Below are 17,148 nucleotides of genomic sequence, written 5' to 3'. Positions count from 1 at the left end.
TCCCCACTTCCCAATTAGACTGCCAATCAGTCTAAGTCAAGTCTAAGTGGGTTATTCTAGACCATCCAATTTCAGCCAAGTCTAGTCAGATCAGTAAAACTGCTTAGTCAACCGAAGAACTATTAGAAGTAACAAATGTCATTCCATTTTTGGGGGTTGTCCTCTCACACAGCAAAGCAGCTGAGACAGGGTTCCATCCTACACTTAACTCTATCTTTAATTATTTTTATTTATTTGAAAGGCAGTGACAGAGAAAAAGAGAGGAAGACAGATCTTCTGCCTGACTGTTCACTCTTAAAATACCCTGGACTCAGCACTCAATCCAGATATCCCATGTGGGTGGCAGGGACACAGTAGTTATGCCATCACCTGCTGCCTCCCGGGGTGCACATTAGGAGGAAGCTGGTTAGTAAACAGCATTAAGATTCAAACCCAGGCATCCCAATTTGGATGGTGGGAGTCCAAAGCCACAGCTTAACAAATACCACAATGTTTTCCCCACTGTTCTCTTTCCACATTCTCTCCCCAGGTGATCTCATTCACACCATTGGTTTTTAAGTATAGTCTTTATTGCTGACAATGCTTAAACAATACTATCCTGAACTACAGGCTCACACTCCCAATTTACCAATACCACCAGCACAAGCATCTCCAAGCTTTCTCCTGGTCTTTAACATCTCAGTTCATGACAATCACAGTACTAAAGAAAATCAGGGAAGAGGGTTGCTAATGTCATCCAAATTTTTAACCCATAATTACCACCTTTTAGTCGTTATCCTAGCTTCTACTGTAGCCCCACTATAATTTTTTTTTTTTTTTTTTTTTTTTTTTTGGACAGGCAGAGTGGACAGTGAGAGAGAGAGACAGAGAGAAAGGTCTTCCTTTTGCCGTTGGTTCACCCTCCAATGGCTGCCGCGGCCGGCGCGCTGCAGCCGGCGCACCGCGCTGATCCGATGGCAGGAGCCAGGAGCCAGGTGCTTTTCCTGGTCTCCCATGGGGTGCAGAGCCCAAGCACCTGGGCCATCCTCCACTGCACTCCCTGACCACAGCAGAGGGCTGGCCTGGAAGAGGAGCAACCAGGACAGAATCTGGCGCCCCGACCGGGACTAGAACCCGGTGTGCCGGCGCCGCAAGGCGGAGGATTAGCCTAGTGAGCCGCGGCGCCGGCCCACCCCACTATAATTTATGATGAACTTAAAGAGCAGTGATCCTTTAAAAAAAATGACTAATCTGTTGAAAACTCTTCAATAAATTCTCATTGCTAAAATTAAATCCAAACTCCTTACAGTGGCCTGCAAGGTCCTGAATGATCTGCCTCTGCTTATTTACCCCTATCTCATATCATAATTATACACTCTTAAGTATGATCCACACCAATCTGCTTCCAGTTTGTGGTATGTCATACTCTTTGCAACTTCAAGCCTATTACCTTACCATGTTCCTTCTACCTGGACTACCTCCTTCTGATCATTTGATAATCCATGTCCTTAAAATGTTACCTTTCAGAAGGGCATCATAATCCCTATCACATTATCTTACTTGCACAGCATTCATCACTATCTGATATTTTTTCCAACAACTCAAACAGTACTGAGAAAATAGTAAGCACTGAAACCGTCATGAATGAGAAAATAGGAAGAAGAACATAAATGTTATCAAGAAATAAAAATCCTAGAACTGTGACAGATCATACTAAAGTCTAACCGATATAACCCTTTCACCATCTCCTTAGGTCTGTTTTAAGTTAAAGTTCACCAAACTCAAGTATCACCCCTTCCTCAATGAGATCTTCCTCATCCCCTTACGTAAAATTATAACTCACTCTCTAGAAGTCTTTTATTTTAAATACTTTATTTATTTATTTATTTGAGAGGTAGTTACAGATAGAGAGAGGGAGAGCTAAAGACAGATTTCCCACCCGGCATTTCACTCCCCAAATGGCTGTAATTTTCATTGGCTAGAGCTGAGCCAATCTGAAGCCAGGAGCCAGAAGCCAGGAGCTTCTTCTGGGTCTCTAACGTGGATACAGGGGCCCAAGCACTTGGGCCATCTTCTGCTGCTTTCCCAAGAAGAGGAAGAAAAAGAGGAACAGCTGGGGTGTGAACAGGTGCCTATATGGGATGCTGGTGCTGCAGGCTACAGCACTGGCCCCTTTCTAGAATTCCCAATCCAAGTTTGCTGCCATTTATTCTGTGATGCTTAGCACTTTCTGGTGTACTGTTATCATTCACGTACTTATTTTATAAATAGGTAACATTTAAATCGATGTTCTCAGCAATAATCCCAGTGCCTTGAACTTAGTACTAGACACTGTATATTTGTTCATTGAATAAACACATTAACAGTGGAATAACAATTATTAATTTCTAACTTTTAATGTATTTAAAATAAAATTCTAAAAAGCAAACATTAAATATAAAGCTCCACAAGTACATTAAAAATACCACCCTTGAAACTGTTACCTGAAATTTTCCCTAAAGGATGTGACTGTAAGAGAACTTTAAACAATGTAATTCTCTCATAAAACTGTTCAAATACATTGAAACTGACAGAAAGGAGATTTTATACTTACCGGATAACATAAGTTCTAAAAGGTATAATGTGCTGCATGACAGCAGGGATATGGAGCCATATTCTAATCTATAAAAACAAAAGATGACATTAATGTATAATGAATATCTATATTTTGCTACTTCATACAATGTAGATTTTATTATCAATTTTGAAACAGATAAACAATACAGGGATTACATGTGGATCAGGTTTTAACCTATGTACAAATACATGCAAATTCAAACTCAAGACTTAGCAGTAGTTTCTCACCAAAGAGCAAAAAAGTCTATCCCAGTGACAGCCTTTTACTTAAAAAATATTTATTTACTTGAAACATTCAGCAACAGAGAGAACTTCAATCTCCTGGTTCACTCCCCGAATGCCCACAATAGCCAGGGCTAAGCCAGGCTGAAGTCCAAATCCTAGAACTCAACCCAGGTGTCCTATATGGGTAGCAAGAACCCAAACCTGCTGCCTTTCAGGATGTGCATTACCAAGAAATCAGATTAGAAATGGATACAGGACTTGAACCCAGGCGCTCCAACAGGATGTGGGTACTGCAGGTGGCGCCTCACCCAAGGCACTGTAACACCTGTCACCCAAGTAATATCTTCTAACTAGATGACACCAACACCAAAAAACAAACTTTTTTTTTTTTTAACAAACTCTTGGTTTTTAATAAACCATCTCATCCTTGGCTTCTAATCACCTCAATATCCAACTAATACAAATATTTATAATCACACAGTGATAACAATATCAGCAACTATTTCTCAAAATAAGCTTATTGTTAAGTATCCTTCACCTGAGTTATAACAATAGTTACAATAAATCTCCTTCCTTTTGTCTACACAGTATTATAACCTTGTTCTAGGGGCTGGCACTGTGGCACAGTGGGTTATTCCTCCACCTACAACGCTGGCATTACATACGGGTGCCACCTATAATCCTGGCTGGTCTTCTTCCGATCCAGCTAACTCACTGTGGTGGCCTGGGAGAGCAATGGGCGATGGTGGGCCCCTGTACCCACATGGGAGACCTGGAAGAAGTTCTTGGCTCCTGGCTTTGGATTGGCTCAGCTCCAGCAATTGTGGCATTTGGGGAGTGAATCAGCAGATGGAGGACTTTTCTCTTGGTGTTTCCCTCTACCTCTCATAAATTAAATAAATAAAAAGAATCTTTTAAAAAAGAGAGAGAACCTAGTTCAAGATCTAACGTACTTTCATTATATTAGTTTTACTCTCACATTAAGCCCTAACTTAGTAAATTGATACAAAACAAACATGGGAATGCACAATGTATGGCATTACTGTAACTGAATAAAAGATACCTATAAAAATCCTATAGCAACTACTATATTAATGGTGAAATGTTACAACTTTTTCTTTTTATACTATAAAAACAAGACTTTAATTTCAATTGAACTGAAGGTCCTAGACAGTAAGACAAGAAATTTAAACAAAAATCATAGAACTATAACAGAAGAATTAAAACTGGTATTACAATGAGTTAGTATGATTGTAGAAAAAAGAGTTAAGGCTTTGCCTGCAGTGCTGGCATCCCCTATGGGTGTTGGTTCCAGTCCAGGCTGCTCCATTTCCAATCTAGCTCCCTGCTAACATTCCTGAGAAAGCAAGTGTGTGGGTCTCTGCACCCGTATGGGAGATCCAGAAGAAGCTCCTGGCTTCCTGGGGCTTTGGCCTGGCCTAGCTCCAGGCACAGCCATTGCATACATTTGGGTAGTGAATTAGCAAATGGAAGATCTCTCTCTCTCTCTCTCTCTCTCTCCTCTTCTCTATCTCTGATTTTCAAATAAATAAATCTTTGAAATTTAGTGAGAGAGAGAGAAAACAAGAGCAATCCAGTGAAACTCCTTATTTAAAAAAAGAAAAGAAAAAAATCCAAAATAACTTTCAGTTAAACTTGTTGCAGTTAATGAATTTATCAAGACTGCTGCTTGAAAAGGCAAAACAAATAGATACACACATATACACAAATATTTCAAACTGTTCAAGGAAAAATTGAATTAAATCAGTATGAGTTTATTTCTGTTCAGAAACAATTTTGAAGAATAGACAATTGTGCTGGCTACTCCACTATTTTTTTTTTAATAATTTTAACATTTTTTAGAAGATTTATCTATTTATTTGAAAGGGAGAGTTAAAGAGAAGCAGAGTCAGAGATCTTCCATCCTCTGGTTCACTCTCCAAATGGCTGCAATGGCCGGAGCTGAGCCTATCCAAAGTCCGGTGCCAGAAGCTTCTTCCAGGTCTCCCACATGGGTGCAGGGGCCCCAGGATTTGGGCCATCTTCCATTGCTTTCCCAGGCACATTAGCAGGGAGCTAGATCGGAAGTGCAGCAGCCAGGACTAGAACCAGTGCTTATATGGGATGCAGCACTGCAGGTAGCAGCTCAATCCACTACACCACAGCACCAGACTCAGCTATTCCACTTATGCACCTGGGAAGGCAGCAGCAGATGGTCCAAGCACTACAGACAAGAGTTCTTGGCTTTGTCCTGGCCCAGTTCTTTCCCAACTATTTCATTCATTTTGGGAGTGAACCAACAGATGGAAGATCTCGATCTCGATTCTCTCTCTCTGGCTGTTACATAAATAAATCTTTTAAAAACAAACTCAACCTGGTTTTTTTAATACGCATTTTCCATGAAAAGAAAAATTTGCAGGGCTGGCGCTGTGGCATAGCAGGTGAAGCCACCACCTGCAGTACCGGCATCCCATATGGGTGCTGGTTCAAGTCCTGGCTGCTCTACTTCCAATCCAGCTCTCTGCTGTTGCCTGAGAAAGCAATGGAAGATGGTCCAAGTGCTTAGGACCCTGCACCAACATGGAAGACCCAGAAGAAGCTCCTGGCTTCTAGCTTCAGATTGGTGCAGCGCAGCTCTGGCCGTTCCTGCCAACTGGGGAGTGAACCAGTGGATGGAAGACCTTCCTCTCTCTCTCTCTCTCTCTCTCTCTGTGTAACTCAGACTTTCAAATAAATAAAGAAATCTTAAAAAAAGAAATTTGCAACAAAATAGTTATTTTAGTTGCATTTTTTTACTAACTTCTAGAAATGTATGTATACATCCCAAGTGAAAAAAAAGAAAATCTAAAATAATTTTCAGTTAAACTTTATGCAATTAATAAGTTTAGCAAGACAGCTGCTTGGAAAGTAGTGAAAAACATACTCTACAATACCATTATAAAACATCATATACCTAGGATCCAGAAGAAAAATATATTACTTACACATTAAAATAAAGATAATGGTAACAGAAATCAAACAACAAGCAAATCAGTTAACATTTACCATACTTATAGAAGACTAAATAATGTAAAAATGACAGTTTTCCTAAATTGATGCACAGGTTCAGTGTAACCCAAGCAAGTCTTACGTGAACTTTAGAAGCTGATTCCAAGCACAAAGGTACAAGAGTCAAAACCCTCAAGAAAAAATAGCATGGAGAGATGAGCATTTGGCGCAGCAGTTAAAATGCTACTTGGGACACTCATATCCCATATTACAGTATCTGAGTTACAGTTATGGCTTCAGTTTTGATTCCAGCCTCTGGCTAATTCACACCCTGGGAGGTAGCAGGTAATGGCTCAAGTAGTTGATTCCCTGCCACCCAGTGGCAGATCCCTATTAGCCTCCTGGCTTCACCTAGCCCCAGCACATGCTGTTGTGGCAATCTGGGGAGAGAACCTGGGATTGGAAGCTGTGCAGTTCAGATAAAAAACAAAAATCAAAAATACAGGAAAAACAGCAAGGAAGTTCCTCTTTTCTTACTAGATAGCACAACTTCTTCAAAGCTCTAGAAGTTAAGATGGTATGGGGGCTGGCGCCGCGGCTCACTAGGCTAATCCTCTGCCTGCGGCACCAGCACACCAGGTTCTAGTCCCGGTCGGAGCACCGGATTCTGTCCTGGTTGCTCCTCTTCCTGTCCAGCTCTCTGCTGTGGCCCGGGAAGGCAGTGGAGGATGGCCCAAGTGCTTGGGCCCTGCACCCACATGGGAGACCAGGAAAAGCACCTGGCTCCTGCCTTCGGATCAGTGCGGTGCGCCGGCCGCAGCGTACCAGCCGCGGCGGCCATTGGAGGGTGAACCAACGGCAAAAGGAAGACCTTTCTCTCTGTCTCTCTCTCTCTCTCACTGTCCACTCTACCTGTCCAAAAAAAAAAAATGGTATGGGAACAGTACAAGATTAAGCCAACAGGATAACAGACTAGGCTAGAGAGCTCAGACACAGGCACATAAAGATACCCATTAATTTAAAAAAAAAAAAAAAACACCATAGTATAACAAAGTTACTATATTTATGATCAACAGCATTAGCAAAATAGATATCCATATATGGTGAAGAAAATGAATCTTGATCCCTCCTCCTCACTAAATAAAAAAATTTATTTGAAAAGCAGTTACAGAGAAGATAGAAAGTGATCTTCCATCAGCTGCTTCACTCCCTAAATGGATGTGACAGTCAGGGCTCAACCAGACCAAAGCCAGGAGCTCCATCTGAGTGTTCACATGCATGATCCAAGTATTTGGGCCACCTTCTTCTGCCTTTCCAGGCACACTAGCAGAGACCTAGATAGTGAAGCAGCCACAATGCAAACTGTCTCTCTGATAAGGAATGCCAGCATTTCTGGTGGCAGCTTAATCCACTGCACCACAATACCAGCTCCACACACTATACAGAATTATAAGCCTTCTTCAAAATCACACAGTGTCTAAGTAAAATATCAACAAAGCATTTTAGCTACTCTTAAGTATTTTAATTTTCCCCCAGGAGTGAAATTGAACAGTTTCTTCTCAAATAAATAAGTTAAATCAAAATAGAGTTAAATACTTAATAGCTAAAATGAGCAACAGATACCAATTACTAAGTGCTTACTATTTATCAAGCACTACAATACTAGCCTTAAATCTCTCATCTAATTTTAAACTTCACAACAATCCTCCAAGGTATTTACCATCCATCATTCCCCTTGTGCAAACAACATTTAGGTTTAGAGTTAGGTTTCAAATATAATCATGAATCAAAAAACCTTACTATTACATGCTACACTGCACTGTATAATAATTTTTTCAACCAATCAGAAAGCATGGAATTTTAAAAATAAAAAATGACCTTGATACAATCCTTTCAAATATGCAAACACGAAGGTCTAGATACTCAAATTTTGTATAATGCCAGTGCTCTTTCCAGAGCACTGCAAAGTGTGTCACTAGAAACAATGCAACAAAATACTTGATGTTATTCATCTTATTATACACTTTACTTAAATAATTATACAAGAACTCAGGTTTTTGCAAAGTTACATTTAACCTTTGCTATACCAGTTTTCTGAATGATTATCTGAACAGTCAGTAAAGGCTAAATTTTAATATACAGGTAGTAAAAATTACTTATCATTTCCTTCATAATTACCATGCTTCAGAGTACTGCCAATCACAATATATAAAGGAACTGAATTTTTAAAAAATGTTTATTTGAAAGGCACAGTGATAAGAGCCAGCACTGTGGCATAGTGAATAAAGCAGCCACCTGTAGTGCTGGCAACCCTTATGGGCGCTGGTTTGAGTCCCTCAATCCAGCTCTCTAGGCCTGGAAAAGCAGTAGAAAATGGCCCAAGTGGGCAAGTCCTTGGACCCCTGCACCTGCATAGGAGACCCAGAAGAAGATCCTGGCTCCTGGCTTCAGATCAGCCCAGCTCCAGCTGCTGCAGCCATTTGGAGAGTGAATCAGCAGATGGAATACCCCTCTCTCTCCCTGCCTCTGTATAACTTTATCTTTCAAATAAACAGATTTTTTTTTTTTAAAAGGAAAGAAAAAGAAAGACACAGTGATAGAGAGACAAACAGACAAATCTTCTATCCACTGGTTTACTCCCCAAATGGCTTCCAAAAGAACCAGGAACTCCATACAGGCCTCCCATATGGCTGGCAAGAGCCCAAGCACTTCTTCCATCTACCACTGCCTTCCGAAGACGAATAGCAGGGAACTGGATCGGAAGTAAAGCAGCTGGGAGTGAAACTCCTATGGGATGCCAGCATTGGCCACCACAGGCACTGGCTTAACCTGCTGTGCCACAACACCAGCCCAAGAATTGACTTTTTATAAAGGCAAAAAGAAATTGTTTTTTGTACATCTTTGTTGTACATCTTGTACACTGTACATCTTTGCTTGAAATACAGACACACTGATCTAGTACCTCTAGTACCCTAGGTTAAATATCACCATTCTCCCAGAAAAAACTTGTAGACAAGGAAAGCTAAAAATTGACGTGAAAGTTTTTTGTGTTGACACTTTAGATAAAAAATATAAAACCACTAATTTTATTACAAAGATCTTTTTCAAAATAGAATCCAGAGGCAGGCAACTGCTCTAACAGCTTAAGACACCATTTGGGATGTCACCTTCCCAACTCAAAATGCCTGAGTTCAAGTTCTGACTCTGTTCCTGATTCCAGCTTCCTGTTTATGTACAAAGGAACACACAGCTGATGGCTTAAGTGGTTGGCTCTCTGACACCTATGTAAGACTGAGTTTCCAGCAGACAAGAAGTCTCTTTCTTGTCTCTCAAAAATAAATCTTCCAAATATAATATAGAAAAACAGTCACTGTATATGCTAATCATTCAAAATCCCACTTTTTTAAAAGGACTTAAAATTCACGCTACTGTATGCTAGAAATTGCTACCAAGATTTAAAACAATACTTACATTAGACACAACTGTAATAAATGCATGTGCTATAAGAAATGGCAAAGTTTCAGGAGTTCCATATTCAAAGCAATCCTTCATGAGAGAAAGGCCATTTTTTCCACAAAACAAACAAACGTAACGAAGCAAATGCAATGGTACTTCTACATCCTGAGAAAATAAACAAGATATATTTTAAAACACTAGGGATAATTTTTGTTTAATTAGCAATAAAGACACTGATCACACATTAAAATAAACCCAAGAATATATGAACTAAAAGCAAAGTTTTCCATGAACCTTAGAATGAAAAAAATAACTTACATTCATATCACAGAATGCCCCTAGTATGTTACTTTCTTGAGTTGATATATCCTAATAAAAAATAAACAAAATAAGGTTACAACTACCAAATGACAAATTTCCTAAAAGACTATTTTTCATAAAATGATAACAGATTTTCCAATTGCTTCTCATCATGACACGTCAATAACATCCCAAGGCTACCTCTCCACATATTTTGTCTTCTTAAACAAAAGCTATTTTAACCTTCCCTTAAAGAGCAGGTTAATTTTTTTTCTTTAAAGATTTCTTTATTTACCTGAAAATAAAAGTTACAGAGAAAGAGGGACAGACAGAGAGCTTCGATCTGCTGGTTCACTCCCCAAATGGCTGCAATGACGAGGGCTGGACCAGGCCAAACCAGCAGCCTGGAGCTTCATCCAGGTCTCCTATGTGAGTACAGGAACCCAAGTACTCGGATCATCTTTCGCAGCTTTCCCAGGCACATCAGCAGGAAGCTGGAACGGAAGTAGAGCAGCCAGGATTCAAACATGCATCCATATGGGATACAAGCATTACAGACGGCACCTTGACCTGCTGTGCCACAGCACCATCCATAGGGTAATCCTTATAAAAATGCATTGTAGCCTAAGTAAGTGGTTTTAAAATGACATTCTTCAATTTCTACATAGGTATATTCAAGCATTCTACATGCAAGATTAAAACAACCCAAAGCATACTCATCCATTGCCAGTAAAGGTACAAATTGCTAGGATCTTTTTGGAAGGCAATTTGGCAAAATATATCATTTGAAATGTAAATTCCATTTAACCCTAATGAAATAACCAGAGAAGTGTTGGAACTGTATGTGTAATGATGTTCAGTGAAACTATAACACTCCAAAATTAGAAACAACTGACATTCATCACAGGTTACATAAATGGTGGCAGAATCATACAGAGTCTTGTAGACCTTAAGATACTAAGATGAGGGGCTGGCGCTGTGCTATAATAGGCTAAGCCGCCACCTGCAATACCAGTATATGGAAGCCAGTTCAAGTCCTGGTTGCTCCACTTCCAATCCAGCTCCCTACTTATGTACCTGGGAAAGCAGCAGAGAATGGCCTAAGTCCTTGGGCCCCTGCACCTATATGGGAGATCCAGAAGAGGCCCCTAGCTCAGCTCTGGCCATGGAGGCTACCTGAGGAGTAAACCAGTAGATAGATGATCATTCTCTCTATAACTCTGCCTTTCAAATAAAATAAATCTTTGAAATAAAAAAAAAAAAAGACATTAAGGAGAAATGAGGGATAGGCGAGTTCTGGTGTTGTGGTGCAATGGAGTAAGCCACCACCTGCAACAACAGCATCCCACATGAACACCTGTTGCACTCATAGCGCTCCTTGCTAATATGCCTCAGAGGACAGCACAGGTGCTTGGCTCCTGCCACCACAATGAAGTCCAGGATGTAGTACCAGGTTCTTGAGTTTGGCCTGGCCCAGCCCTGGCCATTGCACCTACTTGGGAACTGAGCCAGTGGATGGCAGACATTTCTGTCTCTTACTGACTCTCTAATTCTACCATTCAAATAAATAAATCTTTTTTTTTTTTTTTTAAGTAAATTAGCATGAGAGATCTTTTGGGGAAAATATTCTGTTTTTTCTTTATTAAATATTTTATTTTATTTTACTTGAAAGGCAGAGTTACAGAGGCTGGCACCATGGCGCAGTAGGTTAATCCTCCACCTGCATTAACGGCACCCCATATGGGTGTCAGTCCTAGTCCCACTGCTCTTCTTCCAATCCGGCTCTCTGCTGTGGCCTGGGAAAGCAGTGGAAGATGGCCTAAGTGCTTGGGCCCCTGAACCTGTGTACGAGACTGGGAAGGGGCTTCTGGCTCCCAGCTTCGGATTAGCACAGCTCCGGCCATTGCGGCCATTTGGGGAGTGAACTGACAGAGGGAAGACCTTTCTCTCTGTCTCTTCCTCTCACTGTCTGTAAATCTACATCTCAAATAAATAAATAAAATCTTTAAAAAAAAGTAAGAAAAGCAGAGTTACAGAGAGGTAGAGGCAGAAGAGAGAGAGAGAGAGAAGTCTTCCTGGTTCACTCCCCAAATGGCGGCATTGGCCGGAACGAAGCTGATTAGCAGGTAGGAGCCAGGAGCTCCTTCCAGGTTTCCAATGTGGGGCACAGTCTACTTTCCCAGGCCATACCAGAGAGCTAGACCAGGAATGGAGCACCCGGACTCGAACAGGCGCCCATATAGTGGAGGCTTTACTCTCTACACCACAGTACCAACCCCGACAATATAAATATTCTAAAATCACTATGTGGTGATGGCTCCACCACTAAAATTCAATGTACATGTTACATAATTTGTACAGTCTACAGGTTGTACTCTGAAAAGCCGTTAAAGCATAAATATGAAAATATGCTTTTTCATATGAAAAAGCAAAGAAGATAATAAAGTATCACACTATATTATACTCTGTTAAACAGAATTAATAGGGACAGTGCCGTAGTTCACTTGACTAACCCTCCACCTGCGGCGCCAGCATCCCATATGGGCTCCGGGTTCTAGTTCCGGCAGTTCCTCTTCCAGTCCAGCTCTCTGCTGTAGACTGGGAAGGCAGTGGAGTATGGCCCAAGTATTTGGGCCCTGCACCCGCATGGGAGACCAGGATGAAGCACCTGGCTCCTGGCTTCGGATCGGCACAGCACCGGCCGTAGCGGCCATTTAGGGGGTGAACCAGTGGAAGGAAGACCTTTCTCTCTGTCTCTTTCTAACTCTGTTAAATAAAAAAAATAATAAAAATTAAAAAAAAACAGAATAATTAATGATCATTATGATCTAATGTTCACAATTTCTTTAACATGTGCAAGTATCTGAACTAAACTGGCAACAATGTTTCTTCAAGGAAAAGACAAAAAAGGAGAAATTGAAAGCTTTGAATATCTATAGTCTGTAGATTCTGTTTTTATTTATCACACTAAAAATGCTGCTTTCATAATCAGAAAGCTACTTTCACGTGAAAAGAGCTGCCAAAGAAACAGATTCATTCACAGCCATTATGTATTTTACATAAAGTTTAAACTATTGAAATATTTCAAAATCTGACTAAAAGGAACCACACTAAACTCTCAGAACATTCCAAAATAAAGTCCTTAGAGAAACCAAAACATTCACCAAATAAAAACTTAATTCTCCTAAATCTTCATTCAAGCCTCTCTCACAGCAGCCACAACTAAAGTTTCAAGTTTTTTTAAGAAGCTTGTCTTTGGCAGGCGCCACGGCTCAATAGGCTAACCCTCCGCCTTGCAGCGCCGGCACACCGGGTTCTAGTCCCGGTCGGGGCGCCGGATTCTGTCCCGGTTGCCCCCCTTCCAGGCCAGCTCTCTGCTGTGGCCTGGGAGTGCAGTAGAGGATGGCCGAAGTGCTTGGGCCCTGCACCCCATGGGAGACCAGGAGAAGCACCTGGCTACTGCCTTCGGATCAGTGCGATGCGCGCCGGCCGCAGCGGCCATTGGAGGGTGGACCAAGGGTAAAAGGAAGACCTTTCTCTGTCTCTCTCTCTCACTGTCCACTCTGCCTGTCAAAAAATAAATAAATAAATAAAAGAAGCTTGTCTTCAAAAAGTACAAAATTTAAGAACTCCTATAAAACTGTTAAACACAGGGGCTAGCACTGTAGTTTAACAGGATAGGCCACCACCTATAGTGCCAGCAGCCCAAGTGGGTCCCGGTTTGATTCCCGCTTTTGCTCCTCTTCCAATCCAGCTCCCTGCTAATGCACCTGGGAAAGTAGCAAAGGATGGCACAAGTACCTGGTGCCCTGCACCTACGTAGGAGACCCAGAAGAAGCTCCTGGCTTCAGTCTGGCCCAGCTCCAGCTGTTGCAGCCATCTGGGGCGTGAACCAGTAGATGGGAGACCTCTCTGTCTCCCCTTCTCTCTAACTCTGCCTTTCAAATAAAATAAATAAACCTTTCAAAAAACTGCTAAATATAGATTTGTGGACTAGGTGTTATACAGGAATATCAGAAATTTCTAGTGACTAACAGATGTTACTAGAAAATTAGCTAACAGATTTCTATCCTCATACACGACACGTTACTCAAGGACTTGGTAAATAGTTTCAATACTCAGAGAAACATGTTGGGGATGCACTGTGGTATAGGTGGTGACACTGCTGCCTACAGTGCTAGCATCGCATTTGGGCACCACTTCTGACCCAGTTCCCTGCTAATGCACCTGGGAAAGCAGCAGAGGATGGCCCAGGTGCTTGGGCCCCTGCACCTACATGGGAGACCCAGAAATAGCTCCCGGCTTCAGCCTGGTCAAGCCCCAGTCCTGGCCATTGCAAACCAATAAATGGAAGATCTTTCTTGCTCTCCTTCTGTCTTTCAAATAAAAAACCTTAAGAGAGCTGGGTGTTGCCAGTTCACATTCCTATTCTGATACATCCTAAAGTAGTATTATCATCTCAATTTTATTACTATATGGAGCTAACACAGATATGTAGGGAACATTAGGGACAAAACAAGTCTCACTCAAAGATAAAATCAACAATATTGTTCTTTCAAAAACTGTAAGTTTATGTAACCCCTCAAAAAGGCTCTGAGACTTGGCAGTAACTTTAAAGAGGATTTCGTATTTTGTTTTTATAAAACTTCACATTTAGAAAATAAGATAATGTGGTAGGAATGTGGCATAGCAGTTAACTCATCTCCTGGGACAACCACATCCCCTATTTGTGTCCTAGTTACTCCACTTCCTATCCAGCTTCTTGCTAACGTGCACCCTGGGAAGGCAGCAAATGATGGCTCAAATACTTGGGTCCCTGTCACCCAAGTAGGAGACTTGGATTCAGTTCAGGGCTCCTAGCCCTGCCTGGCTACTGCAGGTATCTGGGAGTGAGCCAGATCTTTCTCTCTTATTTTCAAATAAAAATGAAAATAAAGGGGTCAGCAGTGACATTAGTGGGTTAGTCCTCCGCCTGCAGGAACAGCATCCCATATAGGCACTGACTCTGGTCCCAGATACTCCACTTCCAATCTGGCTCTCTGCTATGGCCTGGGAAAGCAGTAGAAAATGCCCCAAACACTTGGGACCCTTCACCCGCATGGCAGGCACAGAAGAAGCTCCTGGCTTCGGATCAGCTCAGCTCCAGCCATTGCAGCCATTTGGGGAGTGAACCAGTGGATGGAAGACCTTTCTTTCCATCTCACTGCCTGTGGCTCTACCGCTCAAATAAATAAAATCTTATAAAAAACAAAATGAAAATAAAAATGGCACTGTGGTGCAGTGGGTTAAAGCCCTGGCCTGCAGCACCAGCATTCCACATATCCCATTAGAGTCCCAGCTACTCCATTTCCAATCCAGTTCCCTCCTAATGTGCCTGGGAAAGCAGCAGAGGATGGCCCAAGTGCTTGGAACCCTGCAACTACATGGGAACCCCGAAGAAGCTCTTGGTTCCTGGCTTTGGATCGGCTCAGCTCCGACAGTCGCAGCCATTTGGAGAGTGAATCAGTGGACTGAAGAACTCTCTCTCTCTGCCTCTCTCTATAACTCTTTCAAATAAATAAAATAAATCTTAAAAAAAAGGAAAAAATTTAAAAAGATGATACCACTCTACTTTTAGAAATATGTCTGTTACTTGAAAAGAGCAAACAGGGGCTGGTGTAGTGGTATATTGAGTTAGGCTGCCAGATCCGATATGGGTACCAGTTTGAGACCCAGTTGATCCATTCATGTTAATGCTAATAGGAAAGCAATGGAAGATGACCTTCATGCCTGGATCCCTGCATCCATGTGGGAGACGCAGAAGAAACTCCTGGCTTCTATCTGGCACAGTCCTGCCTATTTTGGCCATTTGGGGAGTGAATCAGCAAATAGAAGCCCTCTTTACTCTCCTCTGTCTCACCCCCTTTTTCTGTAACTCTCCCTTTCAAATAAATAACTAAATCTTTAAAAATGCAACTAGTCTCCCACTTTTATCCTGAATTAGTACTATTTATTCCTAATTATTCATTATCAATGTTGGGAGGGAAGATTGGAAAAAGAGAGGAAAAAAGGAGGTGAAGAAGGGACTCCAAGTTCCCATCTTATTCTTTATAACAAAAGAATTAGTTCATCATGATCAAGAAGCAATTAGAATCCTGGATTGAAGGATTTTTCCTCTTCTATAACAAAGGGTTTTAGGTTTTCAAAATTACACTAATACAACTTTTTTCTCTTTTCTAACATTGTTTTGGCCAAGTTATACCTCTTAATAATTAAAAATCAAAATTAAAGGTTTTATCAGGAAAGAACAGCAAAACAGTACAACGGAGAGAACACATAAATTATCTTCTCCAAGAAAAGTGGGATCACCCAGAAGAAGCTCCTGGCTTCAGCCTGGCCTAGCCCGAGCCACTGTGGCCATCTGGGGAGTGAACCAGCAGATGGAAGATTGAGCTCTCTCTCTCTCCCTACACCTAACTCTGCCTTTAAAATAAATAAATAAATATTTAGAAAAAGAAAAAAAGAAATTAATTAGAACTCTGAGAAACTGATTACAAACAGAACACTAACAAAACATAGAATTTTGTACAGGAGATTCCTCCTTTTACCTATATGAGTTTTTCATTAGAATTTTATATCTAAGACCTCATGAAACCATTTCTTTTAACCAAATAGCCATACTGAACAAGAATGTAATTCTTCAAGAATATTAAATATTGTATTCTTCAAGAATAGTAATAGTGAAGCAATTTCCCAAAAAAGGAAAGAGCAGAGAGGAGTGTAACTATATACCTATATAATATATGCCTATATTTAAAGAATAACATTTTTTGGAGCTGGCGCTATGGGGCAGTGTAAAGCCCTGGTCTGAAGTGCCAGCATCCGATATGGGTGCAGGTTCCAGTCCTGGCTGCTCCTCTTCCGATCCAGCTCTCTGTTATGGCCTGAGAAAGCAGTACAAGATGGCCCAAGTCCTTGGGCCCCTGCGCCCAATAAGGAGAACCAAAAGAAGCTCTTGGCTCCAGACTTCAAATCAGCTCAGCTCTGGCCGTTGTGGCAACTTGGGGAGTGAACCAGCCAATGGAAGACCTGTTTCTCTTTCTCTACCTCTCTGTGTAACTCTTTCAAATAAAATAAATCATTAAAAAAAAAGATTAACATTTTTGAAAAAGCAACAGGAAAATAAAATCACCCAAAAAATCTACTGGTAGGCAAGCTGATTTTAGGAACAAACTAGCAAATGTCATGTTGCTTAGTTGTATCATTGAAAAATCTTTAAATTTATTTCTTTATGCAGTTTCCCATATTTAGGCCTCTATCAAGCTGTTTCCAGTATCTTTCAAATACTAATTTAAAAAGATGTATTTTTTTACTTGAAAAGCAGAGTTTTAAAAACAGAGAGGAGGCCAGTGCCGCGGCTCACTAGGCTAATCCTCCACCTGCGGCTCCGGCACACAGGGTTCTAGTCCCGGTTGCTCCTCTTCCAGTCCAGCTCTCTGCTATGGCCGGGTAGGGCAGTGGAGGATGGCCCAAGTGCTTGGGCCCTGCACCGCATGGGAGACCAGAAGGAAGCACCTGGCTCCTGGCTTCGGATCAGCACAGTGC

General features: G+C 41.3%; 1 protein-coding gene across 10 annotated transcripts in view; it reads right to left on the bottom strand.

Annotated features, from left to right (window-relative positions):
• Nucleotides 1-17,148, bottom strand: part of USP34 (ubiquitin specific peptidase 34) — a 235,198-nt gene that overhangs the window by 174,154 nt on the left and 43,896 nt on the right. For 9 of the 10 annotated variants that reach the window (XR_011386628.1, XM_051838286.2, XM_051838305.2 and 6 more), the window contains 3 exons: nt 9,583-9,633; nt 9,280-9,429; nt 2,573-2,640 (listed from right to left, as the gene is read on the bottom strand). Coding sequence is in view for 9 of the 10 variants with exons in the window: in XM_051838286.2 (XP_051694246.1) it covers nt 2,573-2,640; nt 9,280-9,429; nt 9,583-9,633 (269 nt within the window). In the remaining variant the exon portion in view is untranslated. Of the gene's footprint in view, nt 1-2,572; nt 2,641-9,279; nt 9,430-9,582; nt 9,634-9,859; nt 11,430-17,148 lie in introns of those variants that run through there. The other variant, XM_051838333.2, reaches the window with a different exon arrangement.

This window comes from Oryctolagus cuniculus, chromosome 2, assembly GCF_964237555.1.
Source record: "Oryctolagus cuniculus chromosome 2, mOryCun1.1, whole genome shotgun sequence".
Taxonomy (NCBI): domain Eukaryota; kingdom Metazoa; phylum Chordata; class Mammalia; order Lagomorpha; family Leporidae; genus Oryctolagus; species Oryctolagus cuniculus.
Note: the sequence above shows the minus strand (reverse complement) of the source record. Positions and strands in the feature narration are given on the sequence as shown.